The 24,693-nt window shown below is 33.6% G+C and overlaps 2 protein-coding genes across 2 annotated transcripts in view; both read right to left on the bottom strand.

The window, feature by feature from the left end:
* Positions 1 to 1,182: 1,182 nt before the first annotated feature.
* Positions 1,183 to 4,407, bottom strand: LOC131154957 (pentatricopeptide repeat-containing protein At4g19220, mitochondrial). The gene has a single exon (XM_058107814.1). It carries the CDS (start codon positions 4,354 to 4,356, stop codon positions 1,399 to 1,401), a length of 2,958 nt encoding a protein of 985 aa, XP_057963797.1. The 5' UTR covers positions 4,357 to 4,407; the 3' UTR covers positions 1,183 to 1,398.
* Positions 4,408 to 6,024: 1,617 nt separating this feature from the next.
* The window catches only part of LOC131154956 (arabinosyltransferase XEG113), a 30,484-nt gene continuing 11,815 nt past the window's right edge, over positions 6,025 to 24,693 (bottom strand). Inside the window, exons 10-13 of the mRNA XM_058107812.1 lie at positions 24,395 to 24,493; positions 23,578 to 23,697; positions 6,660 to 6,746; positions 6,025 to 6,569 (exon numbers count right to left, since the gene is read on the bottom strand). Of these exons, the coding sequence (XP_057963795.1) occupies positions 6,402 to 6,569; positions 6,660 to 6,746; positions 23,578 to 23,697; positions 24,395 to 24,493 (474 nt within the window). The 3' untranslated portion in view covers positions 6,025 to 6,401. The remainder of the gene's footprint in view (positions 6,570 to 6,659; positions 6,747 to 23,577; positions 23,698 to 24,394; positions 24,494 to 24,693) is intronic.

Genomic DNA, 24,693 nt, shown 5'->3' with positions numbered 1-24,693 from the left:
CCATATTAAATAAGTCTAAGGACTTGTATTTATAGCCAAAACCACGAACTAGCCATTATTGGACTGTTGGGAGAAAATTCCAAAAGAAATTAGCTGTTTTTTAGCCGTTGGTGCATTGTTCACGAGACCAGTCGTCGACGAGTCACTGCCATTCGTCAACATGACGTGCCCTCTCATCGATGAGTCTCCTGGACAAAGAACTCGTGTTGGCTATTGGATTCTTTAGTCAACGAGTGCACTGTTTTTCTCAACCAAAAAGTCTTTTAACCACTTAAAACATTCTTGGACAAAAGTATATAAAAGATATTAAGTCTAATGAAGGTTAAAACTTGTCCAAGTGAGTTTTCCTTTGAATATAAGATTTCTTGAATAATGAAAACACATTTGAAGCTTGTTTTGATATCTTATATGCTAACTATGTCCTTTTATAAAAATATACTTAACTTTCTTTGAGGCTTTAAGACATAAAACTCGTTTTGACACAATCGGGACCAAGTATGAAAATGTTTTATAAAACCAAGATGTTGAAAACTTGTCCCTTTGAAAACATATTTTGAGTTTAGGATTCTTTTGACAAACTCTTAAATTTAACTTTGAAAACTATGAAAGTTGAGTTTGACTTAAGTGAAATCTTATAAACTCATGTGTCCCAATATGCAAGTGCAAATTGCTTAACTCTTACTCAGAAATCAAATAAATATTTAAGAAAGATTGATATTAGGGCAAAGATGAACTATATGTGTGTATGTGCGTGTACACACACACAGGGGAAACAGGTGTGTCTGAATGAAAGAATAAACATGTAAGGGATAATGATGGAAATAAGTGCATGTCCTAACATAGTACCTTTTTTATATTCGTAAGATTTCCAAAACTACAATATAAAAAAGGGGGGGTGGGGTGGTGGAGTTTGAGTGGAGAAAGGCTTGAAATGGATGATCCTTTCACATAGGATTTGGAATCATCAATTGCAAAATACCATATTAACATTTAAACCAGTACAAGTGACAGATACCATTACTTTTGTGGATCTAACTATTACATTTGTCTTTTGAACATATTTGTTTGAGAGTTGAGACCAGCTGGTTATTGTGAAGGTCTTAAAAGGTTACGGATTTTGGCCGTTGACCACCTACTAAATGGATTTATCATACAAATATAATAATGTGTAAATACCAACAATGCAAAATGAGATTCTACTTACAAAATATATAGTTAAAATCAATTGACAAAACAAACAATGATAATGTTCACAAAATAATTCATAAGATAAGAGGGTATTAACTGAAAAAATTCAAATGAAAGAAAAATATGAAACTATAATTGTATTCTGGATTCACTTTCTTCTACACCAGTAGGACAAAACATTGTCAAGAGTAATTTCTCTGAAGTTCTGACTCATCTCAAATCCACATCAATGCGACTGTAACCTGCTGGCTTCTTTAGTTGTTTATCCTGAGTTTTTTTCCTCAACTCTACTGCATCATCCCATCTCCCTGCAGCAACATACGCATTTGACAATGAAATATAATATCCAACATTGTCAGGCTCCAACCCAAAGAGAATTTTCACAACCTTAATCCCCATCTCAATATCTCCATGATAGTTGCAAGCACTTAGCAGTGCTCCCCATACACCTGGTTTGGGCTGGATCGGCATTCGCTCAATAAATTCCCAAGCTTCATGAAGCCTTCCAGATCGGCCCAGCATATCAACAATGCACACCTGATGCTCAGTGACAGGTTCCACGCCAAATACCTCCCACATACATTTGTAGTACCATAAACCTTCCTTGATGAGCCCTGAGTGGCTACAAGCTGATAAAAGACTAATGAAAGTACTTTTCGTTGGTTTAGTCCCAGAATCACACATGTCATGGAAGAGTTTAATTGCTTTGCTAGCATTACCATGTAATCCATATGCAGATATCATACAATTCCAAGCTGCAACAGATCTTTCTGGAGAATTCTGAAATATTTGTACAGCAGCGTCCAATTTTCCACAACTACTATACATATCAATAAGGGCTGCAGTGATGAAAGCATTTCTATGGAATCCAAGCCTGAACACACGGCCTTGGATTTGCTTCCCATGTCTTATAACTCCAAGCTGAGAACAAGCTGACAGAATGCCAACAATGGTTATCTCGTTAGGTTCAAAGTCGAGACAATGAAATAGCTCTAGCACTCTTCTTCCATCTTTATTCTGAGAAAAAACAGAGATCATGCAATTCCATGAACACAAAGTACGGTTCTGGCTGAAACCAAACACTGATCTTGCACTTTCAATATCCCCACATCTGCCATACATAGTAATGAGTGCATTCTGCACATGGGTGTGTGAAATTATTGAAGTTTTGAGAGCAAGCCCATGAAGAAATTTGCCTTCAAACAACAACTTGAGATTTCCACAAGCTAATACAACATTAAAAAGGGTAATAGAATCATAAATGAGATGCGACTCCAGCCTCATTAAGTTGAAAGTTTCTAAAGTTTCCCAAAAATGGCAATTCTGTGCACAGCCTGCTATTACAGTGTTCCAGGAAGCAATATCTGCAACATGTAAAATTCTCTGAAGCAAAGAGAAAGAAGCTATTACGTCTCCACAGTTAATATACATAAGCATGAGAGAATTGACCACACAAATATTATATGAAAATCCCAATTTTAACTGCCAACCATGAATTGATCTACCAAACTCCAGAGAGTCAGCTGAATTACATGAAGAAAGAATTGCCAAAACTGTTGATAAGCTGTAATGTAAGCTACAAATGAGAAGCTCTTTAAATAAATACTGAGCTTCGCCACAGCGCCCATTTTGGGAATATCCAGAAAGCATTGTATTCCATGAGATCAAGTCTCTCTCTGGGGTGGATTTGAACAAGAGTTCAGCACTATTCATGTCATAGCATTTTGAGTACATATCCATTAGGCTGTTCATCACTGACAAAGCTGGTCTCATTGCTCTCCGAATTGCAAGTCCATGAATGGTTCGTCCTTCTCTCAACAGCATTGACTCTGCACAAAGAGGAATTATTGTTATTACAGTCACTGAATCCGGTTGAACAGACGCCTTTGACTGCATTTCATGTAAAAGGTCAAATGCTTCCAACATTTTTCCACTTGAGGCAAATCCATCAATCATTGCATTCCATGAAACCACATCCCTAGTTATCATACACCTAAACACAGTCTCTGCAGCATTACAGTCTCCACAATGTGAATATAATGAAATGAGGGAGTTTGAAACCAAAACCTTCGAGCTCTCGTCAAAACCCAATTTAATCCCCCGGCTGTGAATTAGCTCACCCAAATCCATATTCCCCAAACATGCTGAAGCTGAAATAGCACAGGACAGAGTCACATCATCTGGAACTTCTCCAAGATAAGACATCTCTCTGAAGTACCACATTAACTTCTCAGGACAATTATTATAAAGGCATCCACTCATTATTGAATTCCAAGTTACAATATCTCTGCATTCCATCATTTCAAAAACACACTCAGCGGAGTTCAAGTCACTGCATTTTGCATACATGTCTACAAGTGCATTGCAAAGAAAAGAATCCCAGAACATTCCCGTCGTTAAGCTTAAACCATGAAGAATGCGACCATTTCTCGAGTCATTCATGTGGGACAAGGCTGATGCAACGAGCAACAAAGTCGTAGAATCAAACCCATTTCCCTCTCTTATCATTTTCGCAAACAAATTAACTGCTGTGCCAAAACACCGATTGTCCAGGGAGGCAGTAATCATTGCATTCCAAATGATCACATCTCCGTCAAGAATTTCATTGAACAAAGCCCATGAAGAACCAAAATCTCTGGCTCTGGAATATGCAGTTAGAAGAGAGGTGGAAACGGGCAAATGAGCAAGAACTCCAATCTTGAGGGCTAAGCAGTGGCCAATGCCGATACTTAAAAAGCTGGACCTTATAGTGTCGGATTTGATGACGCCAAGAACAGCACGCAAATGGGAGTCTTCCAACCGCCCTTCTCTCTGCGGCAATTCGTCGAACTGTTGGAGGACAGTGCAAAAACGAGAGCAAAACAGAAGGGAACGAGCACATGGTGCAGAGGGAAGCCAGTTGGCGGGTAAGAAGACATGGTTGTATTTGTTCTTGTGGTGAGCACTGAAAGAAAGAAAGCGAGGAAGCAGCAGAAGTTGAGAAACTCTGTTTGGACATATTTGGTAGGGAGAAGATGAAGGTGAAGGTGATTTTCTGAGAAAGGTATCGCTTAGGACTGGGAAGCAGCAGAAGCAGCTCGACGTCCGTTTAGCAGCTTCTGTTATTCTTGCGTCAACAGCCCAACCTAACTGCCCATGCACTCTGGCGATGTCTTTTGTTGCGAGCATACTGCATCTTCATGGTTTCAGTTTTATGATCAACTCCGAAGTCCCGACCCAAACCATGAAAAATTAATATAAATGAGGAGGTTAATATTGTACATAGACATTAAGTCATCTTTTATTTTTAAAACTCGGGTACTCCGGCCAACACGCCACTTTGGATACTATGGTGTGGCACAAACTCGGAGGGTGAAAGTCGTCTGTCCATTGATGCACCCCTAGTAATTTATCGGGATAAACTCTAAAGGGGGGCAATTACGTCCTCTTTAGTCCTACAAACTTTTGAGTTATAAAGATATTTTAAGATATTTAAAGTTAAAATTATTTTATTAATTCTATATATTTTAAGAAAAATGAAAAATTATAAATATATTTTAAATTTTTAAAATTAAGATTAGTTAGTGATGTGAAATTACGCCCTAAGATTGTGCTTGCACACTCAACAGATATGAAAAGTAAAAAAAATAAAATATAAAAATAAAAACACGAGAAAAAAAATATAAATTTACGTGATTCAACAATTTGTCTACGTTCAGTTCATAGCGTACTTGTATAACTTTCACTATCAAATGAAAAAGTGTCTTAAAAGTTTCAACCATCGACTATAAAGTGTTTATACAGCGAAATTATAATGTCTCATTAAGAGGACACATGTTATCATGTAAGAGGTTAAGTAGGCAATAAAGAAAATTTATTAAAGAATGAACAAACTTACTATGATGATTTATATAATTAAATTTTCTTTTTACAATAAAAAAGGGATATGTATTTCATTATTCGATAGAGTCCGAGCCACCAACCCACTCATGTGTCATTTTTTTTTATTTTATTGTAATTATTAATTTTCATTTATGTAAATCATATTAGCTTTTATATGTATTTATTATTATTATTATTATTATTATTATTATTATTATTATGTTTCTAGCAATTATAAATTAACTAAAACTTTACAATTTATATTGAGTGCATTATCTACTAATATGTAAGAAATGGTGAAAAAATTGAACTCTCTCTCTCTCTCTTTTCGATTAAATAAATTAATCAAACGAAACATATTGATGAATGAGGAGCGAGGGGGGAACTAGGAATGCAAATAATGTGCAGCGATGAATATGTGAAAAAATGATTCATGGAAAAATTAAATTTGTAGTTAGTGTGAAATCAAGTCAAGATTAAATAATTTTAAAAATTATGTAGAACCCTGCAGATTATAACACCCTGAACTTATTTTGAGTAATAATTTTAACTGCAGATATTTAATTATATCTATTATAAGTATAGGGACCAAAATAATAAATTTTTTTAATACTGCAGAGAGTGGCAAATAGATGAAGCATAACTATTAAAAAATATTCATAAAATGAATAATTAAATTTTAAAAATATGTACTAAATAAATTATTTAATCTAAAAAACTTTAATTATGAATATTAAAATATTTTATTAACAAGTTATCAAAATAACTGAAAACTAAAAAATTTTAATTTTCGGTTTTTTCCAAAACTTCAAACACTGAAAACCGAAACAAAAAATTGATAACGTAAACAAATATGTTTTTTCATTCTATGTTTCTTCACCGTGTAGAAATAAAAACAAAAAACAAAAAACAAAAGTAATACTAAACAGGCCCTACCCATTTATGAGTAGACCAAACAAAATCTTACCCAGCTAATTGGAGAATATCCTTTCACTCTTAAACCACAATAATTTCTGAAGCAGAATTTTCCAAATTCATATCCGTAACCAAATGCACAAAACCAAATATTTCAAGGGTGAATAAAGTTTCAATTTTGCCTTTAAAATAGCTCACAACATCTCAAAATTTCTTCACTGGTCTACATAAATGATACATTGGCTCTTTCTCTGTACTAAGATGGCACTCTGATTGCCATCTATTTGCAAGGGATACAACCTCGTCAGAAAAACATGGGAGCAGCACACTAGGTTCCACAAATTTGAGTTGGGGCTGGAACAGCTCTGGACATTTCCTCGCCAACGGTCCAGTAAAATTTTTATAAACATAACCTTAATGTCAAGGTTAGACAGGCATCACCATGGTTGATGATCATCTTCCCGAGTTTGGGGTGGGATTGGCTTCCAATCTGGCTTTTCGTCCCAGTAAATGTCATAATAGATGTGCCCAGGAGTGTGATTGGCTACGCAGCACCATATACCTAGGTATCGCTTCACCCGATTCCTGAATCTCTTTTCCCTAGCCTGATCATATATTGCAGATGCTGAGCATAATTGACAAACAAACTTGATATACTAGATAAGCTATAAAAATAAAAACCAGGAAAAGCTTGCCTTGTCAGTGAAGCCGAGGAAAGCATCTTGCATCGAGGAGAATTCAATGACTTTGACATCCTTGAATGCAGAGAATACCGATTTGAACTGCTCATTGCAAGTTCAGTAACAGTCTGTCAGTTCTTCAGCAACATCAATATCTTCTGCTATGAATAACTATGAATGTGTCGAAGATCCATCATGTGGATTCAGGAAAATTTACATAAATGTTGTGTTTAGGAGTATGGAGTTCAAGTTTAAAATTTGTATTTGTGTTGATTTGGAGAAACATAACACAATATATTTAATTTTTGTCAAATTCGATACAATCTCAATTCCAAAGCTCAAACTCCATCATCCCAAACACAAAAAATAATGATAATTAATTAGTTCAAGAACTCATGTTTGAATAGTAAAACAACTCGGGCAAAACACACATGCCACCATCAGTAGCTTACTAAGTGATGCCCTAGCAATATAGTATGTTCATTTGACTATGTTTAAGCAGCCAAGTAGCCAACACACTCAACTCAATTGAATCAGTATATGGATTTATGTATTCCTATATGCAACAGGAAAGCTATTTAACATATCCTTTAAAATAAAATAAAAAAGAATGAAAGCTATTTGAAAGGAAGATTTCAATTGAATCAGTATATGGATCTATGAATTCATTTCTGAACTTTATGAATTTTAATTGGAATTGTAATAAAAAGCACAATTTTTTTTTATTTGTTAGTAAGATTTCAATTCATTGATTTGCATGCTTTTAAAGGAAGGAAGCTATAGATGTGTAAATGGATTTCACAACTTCTATGAAATTAATTTATTTCAAATAGATTTTAAAGTTATGTTTTGAAAGTTGATATCAAGTTTTCGTTTTTCCTTTGCTAGAAAAGGAAATTCATTAGATAAAGGAAGAATGTAAATAAACAGTAGAGAAGACATCTCCTTAATGAAATCTGAGAATCTGGAGAAGAACAAAACCAAAAAAAAAAAAAATGCAAAACACAAAAATTACAGCAAACTCAATTCAGAACGCCCTTAGAAGGGACTTCCAATCCCACTGAACGTCTGTCAAACACATCCCCTTAAAATTTCCATTGCCCACACACCACAAAGAAGCCATAAAAATCACTTTCTCCCACACCAACCAATATGGAATCTTCTTCCCTGAAAAAATACATGGACTATGTTCCTTCCACAAGCCCCATAGCACTGCAAATAAAGCCCAATTCCATAAAGCAATACCTTCCTCCTTCCAAACCCCATAAAAGATATTGCCAAGAACTCCTCCACTGTTCTCAGACAACCCAGCTTTCTCCAAAATAATTAAATAATTTATTCCAAACCTTCCATGCAAAATTGAAATGCAAGAAAAGATGAGAAACAGATTCTAAACAATCAAAACAAAGCATGCATATATCAGGGGATAAAGCCTTTAAAGGCCTCCTCATCTGCAGCAAGTCATTAGTATTTATCCTATTAAGCACAACCAACCAAAGAAAGGCTTTGATTTTATAGGGGATTTTGACCTTCCAGATTACTTTATAGAGTGGAAAGGAGTGATTGGTACCAACCAAGAAATCAAAGAAAGATTTACACGAAAAAACACCTAAGGAATCCAACAACCAAGATCAAGTATCATCCTTGGAAGACATCCTACAATTGTTCAACGTAACCATCCTCTGAAGACATCCTACAATTGTTCAGCATAACCAACAAAGATGATAATTCAATGGTTTCCCTAGCATTCAAGGCTCTCCTAAAATGAAAATCCCAAGATGGTAGAGGACCACTCGAATCTACAATAAAAGAAGAAATGAGATCATTTTGCCCTAAGCTCAAACTAAATAAGCAAGGAAAAGAGGTGGCCAAAACAACATTCCCCAACCATATATCTTTCCAAAAATGAATGTTGCAACCCTAACCCATCACAAATTTGGTATGGGGAATAAATAGAGTGTAAATCTGGGAAATTACTTTCCACAGGCTTTCCAAAGTACATCTAGAGCCTAAATTAGTATCCCACCCATTCCCATCAAGTCCAAATTTTTACTTTTGGTAACTTTATGTCACAAGGAGGAAACTTCTAATCAGGGCCAGCTCTTCATTAAGGCCACTGAGGTGCTTGCGTAGGGCCTCAAAAATTTTGGGGCTCCCAAATTTTTTTTTTTTAATATAATAATGTTAACATTATTTATGGAATTTACATGTTTGGTGGATGGAGGGCACGTTCAATGCAGCTAAAATTATTTGAAGTACCTAGAAAAATTAATTTTAAATAAAAATAAAAATTAAATAAAATATTAAGGGCCCCTAATTAAATTATTCGCCTAGGGCCCCATATTGTGAAGAGCCGCTCCTGCTTCTAATGAAAACTACCAAAGCCATTTAGCCAAAAGAGTCGTGTTCTTGGACACCAAATTTTCAAGACACAAACCACCCTCTCTCTTAGTCCTTACTGCTACCCAATTCACTAAGTGATCCTTAAAACCCCTACCCCTGACCACAAAAAAAAATCTCTCATGATTCTCTCAATCTTACTAGCGACTCATTGGGATTTTAAAAATAGACAGAAAATACAATAGAATACTAGAAAGACAAGCCTGAATTAGATTAATCATCCCTCCTAGAGAAAAAAGGGATCCCTTCCACCCGGCTAACTGCTTGGACACTCTCCACCACCGCATCCCAAAAACTAGCTACTCTAGGATATCAAGTTTTTGTTGTTTCCTCTATCTATGTAATTATTTGATTGAACTTCTAAACTACTGATTTGGTGTAAAAATTCTTTCCACCTTAAATCTGAACATATTTGAAAATATGACATTAAATTGTCTTCTTGCTTTTATTTTATCTTGAGCAAGCTATTGAACATAACTTATATGTTGCAAAATCTATCTTGAGCAAGCTGTTTACGTCAAACAACTGAAGTCAATAGATTTTTGCATATATCATGTAAGAAATTGTTTGGGCTCCGCACTCTCTATTGCATATGTTTTTCCTTTAGCAGAAAGGTTCCACCATCCATACAAGCATCGACTCATGATGCCTACAGTTGATTTTGAGAATTGAATGAGCAGTCATACTTAATTATATTGCCATCAATGTATAGTATAAATTTATGAATACATGCTTTAATATAGTGTAAGGAAAACATCATAATACTATTTTTAAAAATTCATAAAAATAACATCAGTGTGTGTGTGTACATATTTTGAGATAATGAAAAATTACCATAATGAAACTCACTTTAAAAGAACATACATCATTTCTTTCTTTTATTTTATTTTTCTTTCTTTTTTTCAGTTTTAGTTTGGTTTTTTTTTTTTTTTTTTTTTTTTTGTCCTACTACCACTTTACCTAAAAGCTCAAGCTATATTAGGTTGAAGGCCAACAATGTATATCAAGCCTTAACACTCCCCCACACTTGCTGCCTGACAGCATGTGGATACAAACAATGAGTAACACCCATAGTGGGACACAATTATTATTATTATTATTTAAAAAAAAAAATTTAACATTAAGCATGGGCAACAAGATTAGAACCCAAGACCTTCTGGCAACCCGCTCTAATACCATGTTAGACTACCACTTTACCTAAAAGCTTAAGCTATTAGGTTATGGGTCAACAGTGTATATCAAGCCTTAACACCTATAAAACAAGTTTGGTTGCAATCTTAAGCACCACTATTATAGTTTTAATAGAATTTATTCATTAATTATAATGGAAATAGGCCATGTGCTCACAGTTTATGACAACTTACAAACACATAATACACTTTGTTTGATCACTACTGTCATCACCTACTAAATTGTGAATATCATTATCATGTGATATTGCCATAGTCCCAAGCTCCTCATGCCCACCATCTCCTAACTGCAAACTTTCTAACGGAACATTAGAAATTCATTATGTACGATTATATTTCCCTCCTTTGGTAGGCAAAAGTTCTCAAAATTCATGCATTCATCATCCCTTGCACAATACATTTGTCAAAAGTTTCATTATTGACCAACTTCTTTATATTGCAATTGTAAAAGGAATCTGAACATGTTTATTGCAAGAGATTTTAAAACACTCATTACCAAAAAAATAAAAAAGGAATGCCTTTCATTAAGCTACTTATTTATGACTTTTTCAAAATAAATTGAAAATTATTCTTCAAAAAAAAAAAAAAAAAATTTCAAAAAATGAAGAGTGAAAATTTTGATCTTTAAACATTTCAATAATTTTATGTTTATTTCAATTTTTAAAAAATTAAGAAATATGAAAAAAAATTAAGAAATACGTACATTTTCATTTAAAATTTTGAATAATTTAAAAAAATCTTGGCACTTAGATTTTGATAATACAATCTAATTTTTTATTTCCAAAATTATTTTTCAAACTACAAAATCAATATATATATTTTTTAAATCATTTAAACCAGAAAATAAAACACAATACCATGAAAGAATAAAAATTTATTTTTCATTTAAATTTTTTAAAAAAAATAAAAAATTGTGATTTGGATTTTGAAAATCCAAATCTAACATGTATCAAATTCATATTTTCAAACCTTGAATCTTATATTTTCAATTTTCAATTTTTTTTACATAGAAAAATATATTTTTATTATTTAAAATAAAAAATTTAATTTCTGCTATGATTTGCTTCAAAAAAACAAATCAAATGTAGCACTTTCCAAGAGTCGAGTTCTTTCTAATATGAATTAAGAATGATTTTTTAACAAAAATATTATTCTTAAAAATAAAAATAAATAAAAAATAATAATAATAAAAAACTGTAACATGAAGATTTTTAAAAACCATCAAGGGATCCTGATTTCTCAAATGCTAACCTAGCAAAGTTAGCCAAAATTTGACATTTTGATATTAGAAAGATACAATTTGAAAATGTGAAACCTAAATTTGTTGTACCCCTTACTGGTTTTTTAGTATTATTGCTGTGTTAGCAAGCATAAGGGTATGATGGTCAATTGGTCATCGTGATGTACATGACACATTATAAAGAGAGGGTAAATATCAATGTGATTGGGTTTTCTAATTTATAAATATTCTCAATGTAGTATTAGAGCATGATCGCAAGACAAACCCTAAGGAGGCATTTGGTTTGCAGCATCTTTCAAACATTCCCAGGAATGTGATGTCCATGGCATCCCATTCCCATGCTTGATTTGAGGCTGGAATCTGACATGACTGGAATCTCTCTCTCCCTAGGAATTATGGGAATCCTATTCCCATCCTCCACCATGGGTAAGTATTCCCATGGGAATCCTATTTTTAGGACCAAAATTGCCCTCAGTACTTTGGTTAGTTGGATATTAATGCCCCCATAATATAGTATTATTACACGCTATTATTTAAATTGATAAAATATTGCAATAACAAAAATAGAAATTAATAAAACTGATAGTAATGTTATTATTATGTTATAGTAAGATTAATGATTGAAATTTTGAAAACATATTGCTCCCCAATTATTACAGTTAATTGGATTATTAAGTGTTGAATTGCTTAAGTTTACGATGGTTGAAAATTTTGGGACATGGATTAATTAGGTATAAATTCTTAGTAGGTTTTTATGCTGAAAGTATGATTATTCTTCAGGTCAACAGTATAATGGTCATCTTTCTTGAATGCATGATAGGATTCCATGTTGAACCAAACACTAACAAGGGCATCTTGTGTACATTCCTAAGTCTTATGATATGAAACAAACAAAAATAGTTCCATGAGGCAAGCATCCCAGTCCCAAGAGTGCCATTCATCGCAAACCAAACACCCCCCAAGTGCAGCAACTACCGCCAATCAAAGCCCTAAACCTCATAACACTATGCATGTTTACAAGTGTAATAGGGTTCTCCACACCACCATAGGCCTGAAATAGCTCCAGCATTTGCTGGTATACACAGCAAACCTAGGAAAAATCCTAGACAAACTACCAGAGTTCAAAAGCATGAGAACCCCCTAGCCTCAATAACCCATAAACATCATTGATCTTTAGCGGTGTAGCCTCTTAAAATCTCATCACAGGAGGTCCACCCACACACCCTCATGTGCCAGTTCAAGGCTGAGTGCACCAATTCTATGCACCAGAACGTGAAGCTTTGTTAAGTCTTGTTTTTGGCCTGATTTGTTCCCACATGGCTTCACTCCGTCTATAAGCCATAATATCAAGTTGTCAGTCATGTTTTTTGGTTCAAAATCCAACTTTTTTAATTGTTCACTTGAGCACTTCATTCATGATTGTGGCAAGGCTATTTTATTCCCTGATTCATTCTAGTTGTTCACCTTGTTCGTGGTTGTTCCAGTTGTTCACCCTGTCTGTTGTTTGTCTTGCTTGCAATTACTAGGGTGGAGTGCATGAATCCCCAAAGTATCTTCCCTTTGTCACTACCATAGATAACAATCAACCAGTAGATAAAAATAATTATGTACAGTGGTCTAAGATTGTCAAGATCTACTTGACAAGCTTCGGGAAACTTGAATAATTATTTCAATCTCCGTAGTGTACTTTTAGTTACAACAAGGAGTCAAGAGTGTCACACAGTGCTTCGTAGACGTGAAGAGCATCCACAGGGAAATCAGCATCGTGCAACCCATGACAGCTGATGTCTGCAAGATGCAAAAGCAAAGGGAGTAAAGGTCCTAGCATGTTTGAAACTCAAGTTCAAAGAAGCCTGATCCGAGGTTCTTTGGTAGTGCAAGATTCCATCCTATCTCATGTTTATTCTCATGTTCATGCTTCCTCCAGCATCCATTCCTCAACCCCTAGTTTGGTTTTCGACCTCTAGTGTACTTATTGTGGACGAGTTCATACTGTTCAGCAGTGTTGGGATTATATCACCAATGCAGCCACCACAGATTCCATTCTTCTCAGTTCAACATATGGGGGCTCATATGTGTTTCATAGGAAGAATGTTTAAAGTTCCTGTACGATCAAGCATCCCAACAAACTTCTCTTCAATAGCATATCTTGCTCAGGTAGGTAACTTTACAACTTGCTTGTCGTCCAATATTTCTTCCACTAGCACTTGATTAATAGATTTAACCACTACTAACAGGTATAACAAATTTCTTTTCCACATTCCAAAATTTTCTGAAACTTAATTCACACTTACACTTGCTGATGGCTTCACTATTACCATTAAGAGGATAAGGACAGTAAAACCAGTTCTCGTTTATCCCTCTTTAGTTTTGTACACTCTTTAGTTTCCCCTTAATCTTATGTCAATTAGCAAGATTACAAACTCCATGAATTACTGCAACATTCTTTCCTCACTCTGTTGTCATTCCAAATTTGAAGATGAGGAAGACGGTGGGGGACATGAGGCTGGCAGACTTCACTGCTTGGAGTGGCTATTTGCTACTACTGCCTACACACTGCTGCTATAACAATTCAAATCCAACGTTGTGTTGGTCATCCTAAGCTGAACAAGTTCAAATAGGTAATTCCTTGACTTCACACACACCCTATCATATGAATGTTTTCAAAGTATTTTGGAGTGATGTTCTGCTCACTACTTGCTCAATTAACAAAATCCATCCTCTGTGCTGGTCAAGGTCTTAAATTTCGATTTCGACTCAAATTTCGAAGCTCCAAAAGTATGGAAATTTTGACGGAAATTTCGATTTCGATGTCAATTTCGATTTCGATTTGAAAAAATAACGGAAATTAGTAGTGAAGCATGGAATTCTTTGTGAAACTTTAGAAATGGTTAACAAACATAATAATATAAGTTTTAGGACTAATATATTATAAATTAAATACATCTATGTTTTGTATGAGGTGGAAAAGTTGTAAAATAGTACGTGCATTAAACATATTTGTAAGATAATATACATTAAACATATTTAGTTAATACAAATGAAATTCATAAATCATTTTAATATTATTTATTATACAAATAATGATAATTTAGACATGAATGGTTAAATAAAATGTTACCGTAAGTTTATTTTTTCATATAATTTCAAAAGAACTTATACTAATCTTGTTTCAATAAAATAAATAAAATAAATTAAGATAGAAATTTCAATTCACTCTTAAATTTCTCATTTGAATTTTGACGAAATTTTAGTGTATAGTTAAAAATTTCGACAAGTTTCGCTAAAATTTCGAGATTTCGATAAATTTCGGATGATTCGTTGAGATTTCGACGGAAATTATGCAATACGGAAATTGATTGCCATTTCGATTTCGAGGGTGATGGAAATCGGAAATTTCAACAATTTCGTGGAAATTTAAGACCATGGTGCTGGTAAAATACCCGATCAGATTTTTTTTCCAAAAGCCCCGTTATTCTCACTACCTCCTCGCGTATTTGGGTGTGTGTAACTTTGTTCATCAGTTAACTCCAAAATTGGATAAGTTGGACCCTCAGGCTATCTATGTATTTTTCTAAGCCCCTCTCGCACTCAAAAGAAGTATTGTCATTATTTCCCTACTTTGCATCATTTCTTTGTTTCTACTCATGTTACCTTATTTGAGTCCACACATTAATATTATGATTCCTTGAGCCCTTCTAACCATGATGAGTCCCTTCCTCTACCTAACTTTCTATATTATGGCAAATATCTCTGCCCAGTCATCCTCATACATCTTCATCGAATTTGAGTCTTTCTAGCTGCCTGGATTATCCTAATTTGCAGGTATACACACAACATTGACACCAGGGAGAAGGGCCTCCACTAGCTTCTACAACTACGCCATGGTTTCCTCGCCTAATCCAACTCTCCAAGCTATGATCTTGCTATGCTGCCTAGAAAGGTAAAAGCACATGTTCCCTGCAATGACTAAAACGACGCAAGTGTCATAAGATAATGACACTTGGGAACTAGTATCTCTTTGTTCTCATAAGTCTATGGCAGGTTGTCACTAGGCATGTACCATGAAAATCAATCATGATAGTTCAGTGGCGCATCTCAAGTATCATCTTGCTATCAAAGGATATATAATCAGGTGTATTGTTTGGATTATTCTCAAAGTCCCCCACCCCCCCGGCGCGGGGGGGATGGAAAATTTTTCCTTGGTTTGTTTGCTAATCTCCTTAGTTGTCGTGTATTATTGGTCTTTAGCATTAGTTAGATGTAAAGAATGCCTTCCTATACAGTAATTTTCTGGAGGTCTACATGGAGCAACCACGTGGGTTCATAGCTAAAGGGCAGTTAGCATTGATGCTGTCTAAAAAAATACTTATATTGTCAGAAGCAATCTCCAAGAGAATGGTTTGGTAGATTCAATGCAGTTGTGCTTAAGTTTGACCTTCAGTGATGTGCAATATATCACTCTTCTATCGTAACACTGCCACCAGTAGGATTTTGCTTATTGTGTAAGTAGATGACATTGTGATCAGTTTGTGATGATTAATGATTACGTGTATCCGCCCTATCTGAAGTCTAAAGTGATTTCACCAAACAAAGTTTCTGACTAAAGATTTGGGTCCATTAAGATACTTCTTGAGTATATATTTATCCAAATCTCATATAGGGGCATCTTGGCGTAGAGGAAGTATCTTCTAGATCTTTTAGTAAGACTGGACTATTGGGATCCAAACCAATTAATACACCTAAAAATCCTAAGAGCAAATTACTATCATATGTGGGTTATTTGTTGACTTACCCATAGTTGTTATAATCTTATGATTCGTGATTCAATTCATACAAGTCATCTCAATTTCACACAAAATCAATTTGAATCTTACTAAAGATTGTTGCCAAATCTATTTGTAGACACCCTATTTTTGCACTAGCCAAATAAAACACGGGGTCCCCTCTTATTATTATTATTATTATTATTATTATTATTATTATTATTATTTTCCCATATTATTAGTACTTTACTATTTTTTTGCTAGTACTTTTATTATCTTTATTTTATTTTTACTTTACTATAATTATTTTTATTTTTCATATATTATTATTATTATTATTATTATTAGCATTAGTATCTTATTTTGGCTATTATTATTTTTATTATTTTTGGTAATGTTATCATTATTATTATTATTATTTATTACTTTTAATATTTGTATTATTACTTTATTTTTATTATTATTATTATTATTATTATTATTATTTTACTAATCATATCTTTATTATTTTTATTTTTACTATAATTATTTATTATTGTTTACTATTAGTAGTAGTATTATTATTATTATTATTACCTTATGGATACTTATATTATTATGATAATTATTATTATTATTATTTCTATTTTCATTATTACCATAAGAATAAAAGCATAAAAAATAAAAAATCAAAAAAAATAAAATCAAAAAGGAAGTTTTTGTAGGGTTTTCACAAATTTTTTTTTATAAAAGGAGGGGGCGCACAGCATAGGGGCAGCGGGGGGGCACAGCCGGCGCAGCACAGAAGACCAAAAAAAAAAAAAGCATTCTTCTTCTTCCTCCTCTTCGTCTTCTTCTTCTTCGTTTGCTTCTTTCTTCACTCAACCCCATAGCCCCTCCTCCATATCATTCTCCAGCTGCGGCCACACCAGGACGCTGCAACCCTCCAGCCATCCGGCCATCACACAGTCATCCTCCAGGTCCTCTGCAACTCAAACCGGCCACCACAGCCGAGAGTTCCCTCGGCAACTCTCCCATTGTCTACCACCACTCCAGGACCCGAATACCTCGCGGCCAGCCTTCTCCGGTCATCCTTGGCCAGCCCCTGCAACCGCACCACCTCTACAACTCCGGCCAGGCACCACAGCTGCAGCCAAGCTCCACGGCCAGCACAGCAGAACCGCCAGAGCACCCAAGCTCTCCGGCCAACTTCTCCAGTCCCGGCGACACCTACACCAGCCCCCAGGACCTCAGAACCATCCCACGGTGAGTCCCTGCCTCCCTATATCTGCGCACACGCACACACACGCTGTACACGGACAGAGCACACACGTACTCACACTGTCACACACATGCATTTTATTTTATTTTTATTTACTTATTTATTCATTTATTTATTTTACATCTTTGTTTGTTTTGGTATATTTGAGACACTAAAATTGTTGTTTATTTTTGCAGGCATACATGTATGTATATATATATGTAAATAGGTTTATTCAAGTTTGGATTTTTATTGTGTTTGTCATATATTTTAAATACTGAATATTATTATTATTATTTTTTATAGTATTTAATGATTGTTGTTCATGTGTGTTCAGGACCTTTCTTATTTTTATCGTATTTTATTTTTAATGTTTTTACTTTATTTTGTTATTATTTGTAGAAGTCTTATTAACTTGTCTCAATATTTAAAGTTTAAATTTTTTTTTGACATATAATATTGTTTGGGAATATCTTTATATAATATTTGTTAATATTTAGGCTCATATCTTTTTGTAGAGTTTTCATTATTAATGTGTGTTCAAGTTTAATTACTTTGAGTTTTTTGTATTTATTGGTGTTGCATGTAAACATATATGTGTGCATATTTAAAACAGTCATTGTTGTTGTATATACAAGAATTCATGATTAAGGTTTTTGTTATTATATTCATATGGTGAGTTTTTATTATTGTTATGGCTATCTTAATTGTTCGATTTTCATATTTAGGGTTATTTTTGTTATTATTGAATGTTTAAATGTTTGTGCATTTAGGGTAGTCTTCATCTTTGTATTTATTTAATTAAGGGCATTGTTGTTTGATATTTACATACTTAGGGTTTTTGTTATTGTACGTCATACTTAATGTTTATATGTAGTGTTATTATTATTGGACATATTTAATGTTTATTTCACATTTGGCATATTAATATTTAGGGTTGTAATTATGTTAGGTTATTATTTAAGCATATTTTAAGATTTTTATTAGATTCCATATTAAGGCTCATTGTTTCATATTGTTTTATTATCATATATACATATTCATATCTATTATGGTTTGTCATTGTACATATCTATATAATATTATGATTTATTATTTTGTGTTGTATATACTATCGTTCATTATCATGTAGTAGTATCGTTAGGGTCTTGATTATTTAATGCTTATATTTAATAGGATTTTAAGTATTTCACATTATCACGGTTTAGGTATTTTTTTTAGAGTTTGGATTATGTCATGTTCATATTTATTAGGGTTTTGATCATTTCATAGTATCTTTGTGTACTTTTAGGGTTGAAATTGCTTCCATATAAATTATGTACTTAGAATTTTTGGTCATTATTGTACTCACTTTATATTTAATATTTGTATAGTTAAGGTTGTGTGTTAATTTTGGCAGTCATATTGAACAGGTACGGATTAATTTTAGAGATAACTCGTTTCCATAAATTCAATCATTTTCTTGCCCTTTTCATTAGTTTACATATTTTAATCCTAAGTTCGGTTGGTTTCCTTAATTAAGTGTTTACATATGTGTGTCTTGTGCATATCTTATTGCTATTATTATTATTATTATTATTATTATTATTATTATTATTATTATTATTATGTGCTGAATCATTATGGTATCATTACTATTATATTATTGATGTGTTATTATTGTTAATATGAGATTACCATCAGGGCAGTGTTATTGTGATTATGTGTTGTTAGTGCGTGTTATATAATTATTATAATATTATTATTTATGCAGTAGTGTTGTGATATTATTATGTACATGCTATTATAGTATCCGGTTGTATTATTAATGTAATATTATTAATATAGGGTTGTTATTATAGTAGTATGTCTCTATTATTGTTACCATTGTTATCATTTCCTATTAATATCCATAGTAGATATTCTAAGTATTTTTGTTTCTATGGTATATTTATATTTTTGTATTATGTATTATTGTATTTATTATTTTATAATATTATATTATTTTCATGATTTTCTATCCCTATGATTTTATTGCGGGGGTATGAGCCTTCGGGCATCACGTACTTTAAGCTCTGAGGGAATATATGTATATATATTGTATTACATTTATTTATTTATGTATATTTATAAATTCATAAAAAGGAGAAATTTAAAGACTTATTAGATTAACTTAGGGATAATTTCAAATTAATTAGGTACCGTTCATAAGAACGGGCGCATAGGGGGTGCTTGTACCTTCCCCTCGTGTAACCGAACTCCCGAGCCTAACTCTGGTAACATAGACCCATTCTACCCCTAACGGGGTAGTAACCATGTGTTCTAACCACACAAAAAGGTTAATGGTGACTCCGACATTCCATATTTTCCTTGAAAACTAAAATTGATTTTTAATTTCGCCGCCCAGGGCACACGCGCTCCGGGACGTCGCGACAGCCATTCACCACCTGAATAATCTATTAGTTCACACAATTCAGAACCTAGTAGGATTTTTTTGTTTTATTGCTTGTTTTTTACACAATTGCCCTCCATTCTTTGTCTATGTTAGTTATGTGCTGAAAAAGAGGAGCAAATAGAACTCTAGGTCTTATGCTGCCTTCACAAAACCATTCTTCACTCTGCTAGGAATGAAGTTGTTTTGTCATAGAGAAGAGGCAAAACACTCATCAATGGAGGTGGTACTCACTAAGATTCATAGGTTGGTTTTCTTTTAGTAGTTTGTTCTCTCTTTTTTTTTTTTAGCTTTTTAATTATAGAAAGAGTGTGTATGAAATATGATTTTTTTAAATTGTTGTAAACACCAAAAATTCAGTTTTTCATTAATTTTTCTTCATTCCTTCCCTAAAACATTAAGTTTATTTTTTTTGTTAATTTTTCTTGACTCCTTCCCCTACTTTTTATTGTTTGGGGAAAGCATACACATGAAATATCATTTTTTTTACACTTAAAATTTAAATTTCTTTTACTATTTTGTTTGTTGTTTGTATATTAGTAAATTGTCATCATTTTTTGTGCTAAATCTTACAATGATTCAATTCTTGAATCCCAAAATTGGGATTTTAATTCACAATTCGAATCTCAATTTGGCAACTATAGGTTGACCCTAGACAATATCAAAGAGTTGTTGGGAAGTTAAACTACCTCATGGTTGCAAGACCAAATATTTCTTTTGCACAGATCAATAGGGATGCTGTCATTTGTATCTTGTGAAACATGAAACTGAAAGGTGCACTGGAAAGAGGCCTCTTATATCAAGACCAGGGTCACACTCAATATTCATGGTTATGTTGATGCAAATTGAGCAGGGCCGCCCTCTAATAAAAGATCCACAACCGAGTAGTGTGTTTGTTGGTCGTAAACTAGTATCCTAGAAGAGTAAGAAACAAACTGCTGAGGCCTAATCGAGTGCTGAGTCCAAATATAGGGCTGTGGCAAATGAGATAATCACAGCCTTTAAGTCATGGTAAATTTAAATTAATTTCATTTGCTTTTCCATTTGAGTTGAATGACTTTATGCTACACATATTGTGCATTAATTAAGGGAGGGTTAATTGTGTACTCTTTTAAGTTAATAGGTATAGGAATTTTATTAAAATTATTGATGGTAAGAGGGGCTTGGACGAAGTGAAACTAAAAGAGTGCATGAGATAATAGAAATAACAAAGGAGTTTAGGGAAAAAATAGAAAAAGAAAAAGAGGAGGCAGTACTGAAGCCAGGAAGAGACACCATACAGACACTTGGTGGCACACTCAAAACAGCTTGCAGCAATCTGCTGCTGTCCTAATATGTTTCCAGCTATAATAACACCACTAACAAAATACTGTTACCATTTATTGTAAACCCTAGTTCTATAGAAAGAGGAAGGAAAGAAAACTCAGCAAGAAATCAAGAAAAATCAGGAAAAATATAGAAAATTCAGAGCATCAAAAAAAATTGGAGAAGTTGATAAACACCATAAGTCTCCTAAATCTTCATTAAATTTTCATTTATTCATCTAGGGATTTTGTGTAAATTGAGATTCTCAAGGAAAAAGAAAAAAGAACAAAGCGGAAATATGTCTGTAATTGAATCCTAGTTTTTTTTTTTCAATTTGTTAAATATGATAAATTGCAGCACATGTGTTCTCATTGGTTTCATAGCTGCTGCATATTTTTCCAATAGTTAGGAAATTTATTTTTCTATGGGGTATTGGTCTTTGAAGGAAGAGAATTGTTTGTTGCCATGGCATAACATATGTGTGTGCATCTATTGAATTCCTATTATGTGAAAGAGCTATATGTGTTGTAGCTCTATGTTGCTTGAGATGATGTGAAAATTTGAGCAAGTAGGAATTGTTTCTCCCTTGGATGAAATGCCCAAAACCTCCTGGGGGTATTCCCTCTAAAGAGGGAGTTGGCCAAGCTGAAAATTGCATTTGTTCAGATGGTACTGCTATGTTGAGAAAATGTTGAAATGTGTGCTTTTGGATGGTTTGTGATGGTAGCTCTAAGTAAACATTTTACTTAAAATAAGTCAACAAAGAATATATTCACGACAATAAGATCAAACATGTCTATTCAGCCCATAACTGCTCACCCTATTTCCTTCAAAATTTACTTCCAGTTGAATTGAAGGAAAGCCAGACTTGCTTAGTTTTCCAATAGACTGTTACCTAAAGAGACGTAGTACAAGTTGGCAGGAAAAGACAAAGCATGTGTTTTGTTGGTGACGAGATGGGACTAGTTAGACATGTGGAAGAAATGCTGTACATATGGCAAAGCCCACTGTAAAGAGCCCGGTGAATGTAAAATCTTCTTGAGATTGTATGATAGAATGTACATATCTCGCATTAACAAATTATTTTTTTACTTAAACATGATTTTAGCAAAATTATTTCTTTCCTAGGCCTAGTGCCTCCATCAAATTTTGGATGGAGTCACAGCCAATCACATACCATAACACAACATGTGAACCGGTTTGACTAAAGAACATGTTAGAAAAAATTTGTTTGCTACATTCTCAGCCTATGCAGTTGATGTGTGATAATCAAGCTGCCATTTACATTGCCTTCAACCCAGTCTTACATGAGCAGACAGAACACATTGAAGTTGATTGTCACTTTGTTCGAGAGAAAATTGTGCAGAAGCTCATCACAACCACTCACATGAAGTTCATATTCCAACTTATTGATTTATTCACTAAACCTCAGGTGGTGCTCATGTTAAATCCATTTGTAAAAACGAGGAGCATATGATATCTATGCTCCTGCTTGAGGGAGAGTGTTACTGCTGTGTTAGTTATTTCATCTTAGTCATTTAGGATTACTGTTGTATGTTGGTTAAGTAAGAGAAAGGGTACAACAATCATTGTAATGAACACCCAACATAAAGGGAGACCTGTCCCCATGATCAGGTTCTCTAGTTTATTAACATTCTCAACAGGATTTATCCCCACATGTTTGAAATCATGTAGTTTGATATAGCATTAGCAAAGACTGATCCTCATATTTTCTTGAGCTGACTGGCAACTAGGAGTTTGTGGAACAGATTGTTTGATTTGTTTGGTGAGAACTAGATGTGCCCAGACTTGTTGGAGACATTCCTGTTTGTTTCTTTTAGAGGTTTTGGGTGGATTTCTGATGCTTAGACGTGGAATTGTGCTGTTTTTGCTGGTATGGTCGGGAGGGAATGCCTGTACCCTCACTGACCTTGCTGTTGCTTTGGCATAGAGGTAAGGAAGCTACGAGGTTGTTGTGTTGTGCTGTTTTCGCTGTTTTTTTTGGGGTTTATGGTTGGAAAAGAATGCCCATATTTTAATGGTCACTCAATGACTTTGCTCTCACTTTTGAATAGAATTGGATTTCTTGCATCACCATAAGCTTTCTCTTCTGGTTGCTTCAAATGGATTTTTTTTTCCAGATAGATTCGATGGCACAGCTGACTTGAAGATTTTCCCCTACTTTTACTTTTCTCTAAGATTAATTTTTTTTTGCTTTGATGATTTAGGAGAATATATTATCCCCTGCTTTGCTTCTCTTATTGAAATTTTTTTTTTCAATCAAAATATACTCCAAAGGAATCTCAGATCATTAACATATATTAAACAATAAAATACAGCCTTTATAGTAATCTAGGATACCGTTTCTTCGTTGCTGTGCTTTGGAAACCGGAGTACTCCTGCTGGACTTGTATCATTTGGCACATGACAATTCTGAGATCTTTCTTGACAAAGTTGAACTTCAAGCCATGATTCTTTAACCTGAAACAAGCATTAGCATGGAAGAAGTGCCTAAGTTAAGGAAATCAAGAAAATTGAGGGCCTGTTTAGTTGTAAACAGTTTTTATTCTCTTCTAGTTTTTCAAAGAATTACAAAATAACAGCTTATTTTTCAATTTTTCAAGATTTGTTAAAAAGGAATAACCAAATAAAATAAAGGATTTGTTTAGTTGTGGAAAATAGTTTTCATTTTTCATTTCTGGACCTTGAGATGATTACATAAAAGACACCTTGTTGTTTAGTTGTGGAAAATAATTTCATTTTTCATTTCTTGATCTCGAGATGATTACATAAAAGACACCCTGTTTTTCAATTTCCAAGAATTATATAAGAAATTAGAAATTTAGAAAACAATAAAAAATGTTTTCCTGCTTTCCTATACAAATTTAGAAAACTGGAAAGCAAGGTGACATTTTTGTAATTATTTGAAACATTGGAAATGGAAAATAAGATGATCCTCCAAAAGTGATAGTGCCAAAAAATTTTATTGGTTTTCAATTTTTTTATACAAATATTGCAAAACTGAAAAATAAGCCAACCTTTTTTTTCTTGCAATTCTTTGGAAAACTAAAAATGCTAAACAAAAACTATTTTCCACATCTAAACAGGCCATGAGGATCAGTGGGCTCTTTTCGCAGCAATAGCTCTGCAATCTCGGTATGCAGCCCTTATAATGTACCTTTTGGGAAACTGATGGATTGTCAAAGAAAGAATACTCCCTAATATTGATCCCAGGACCAAATTCCTCCTCAGGAAGTTTTTTCAACAAGACATTCACCTACAACATGACACATTCCTTGATATGTGAAGCCAGTAAGATTGGGCGGGGGGAAAAAATCAACAACAACAACAACAAAAAATAATTAAAATACTAAAATTATTTCCCAAATTTTTTTCAAAATAAAAAAAAAAAAAAATTTAATAAGAAAAGAAGATGTATGAAGAAACAAAGAAGTGATTTATGTGCCTGCGGCTTTT

This window comes from Malania oleifera, chromosome 5 (assembly GCF_029873635.1).
Source record: "Malania oleifera isolate guangnan ecotype guangnan chromosome 5, ASM2987363v1, whole genome shotgun sequence".
NCBI lineage: Eukaryota > Viridiplantae > Streptophyta > Magnoliopsida > Santalales > Ximeniaceae > Malania > Malania oleifera.
This window is presented reverse-complemented; position numbering and strand designations above follow the sequence as displayed.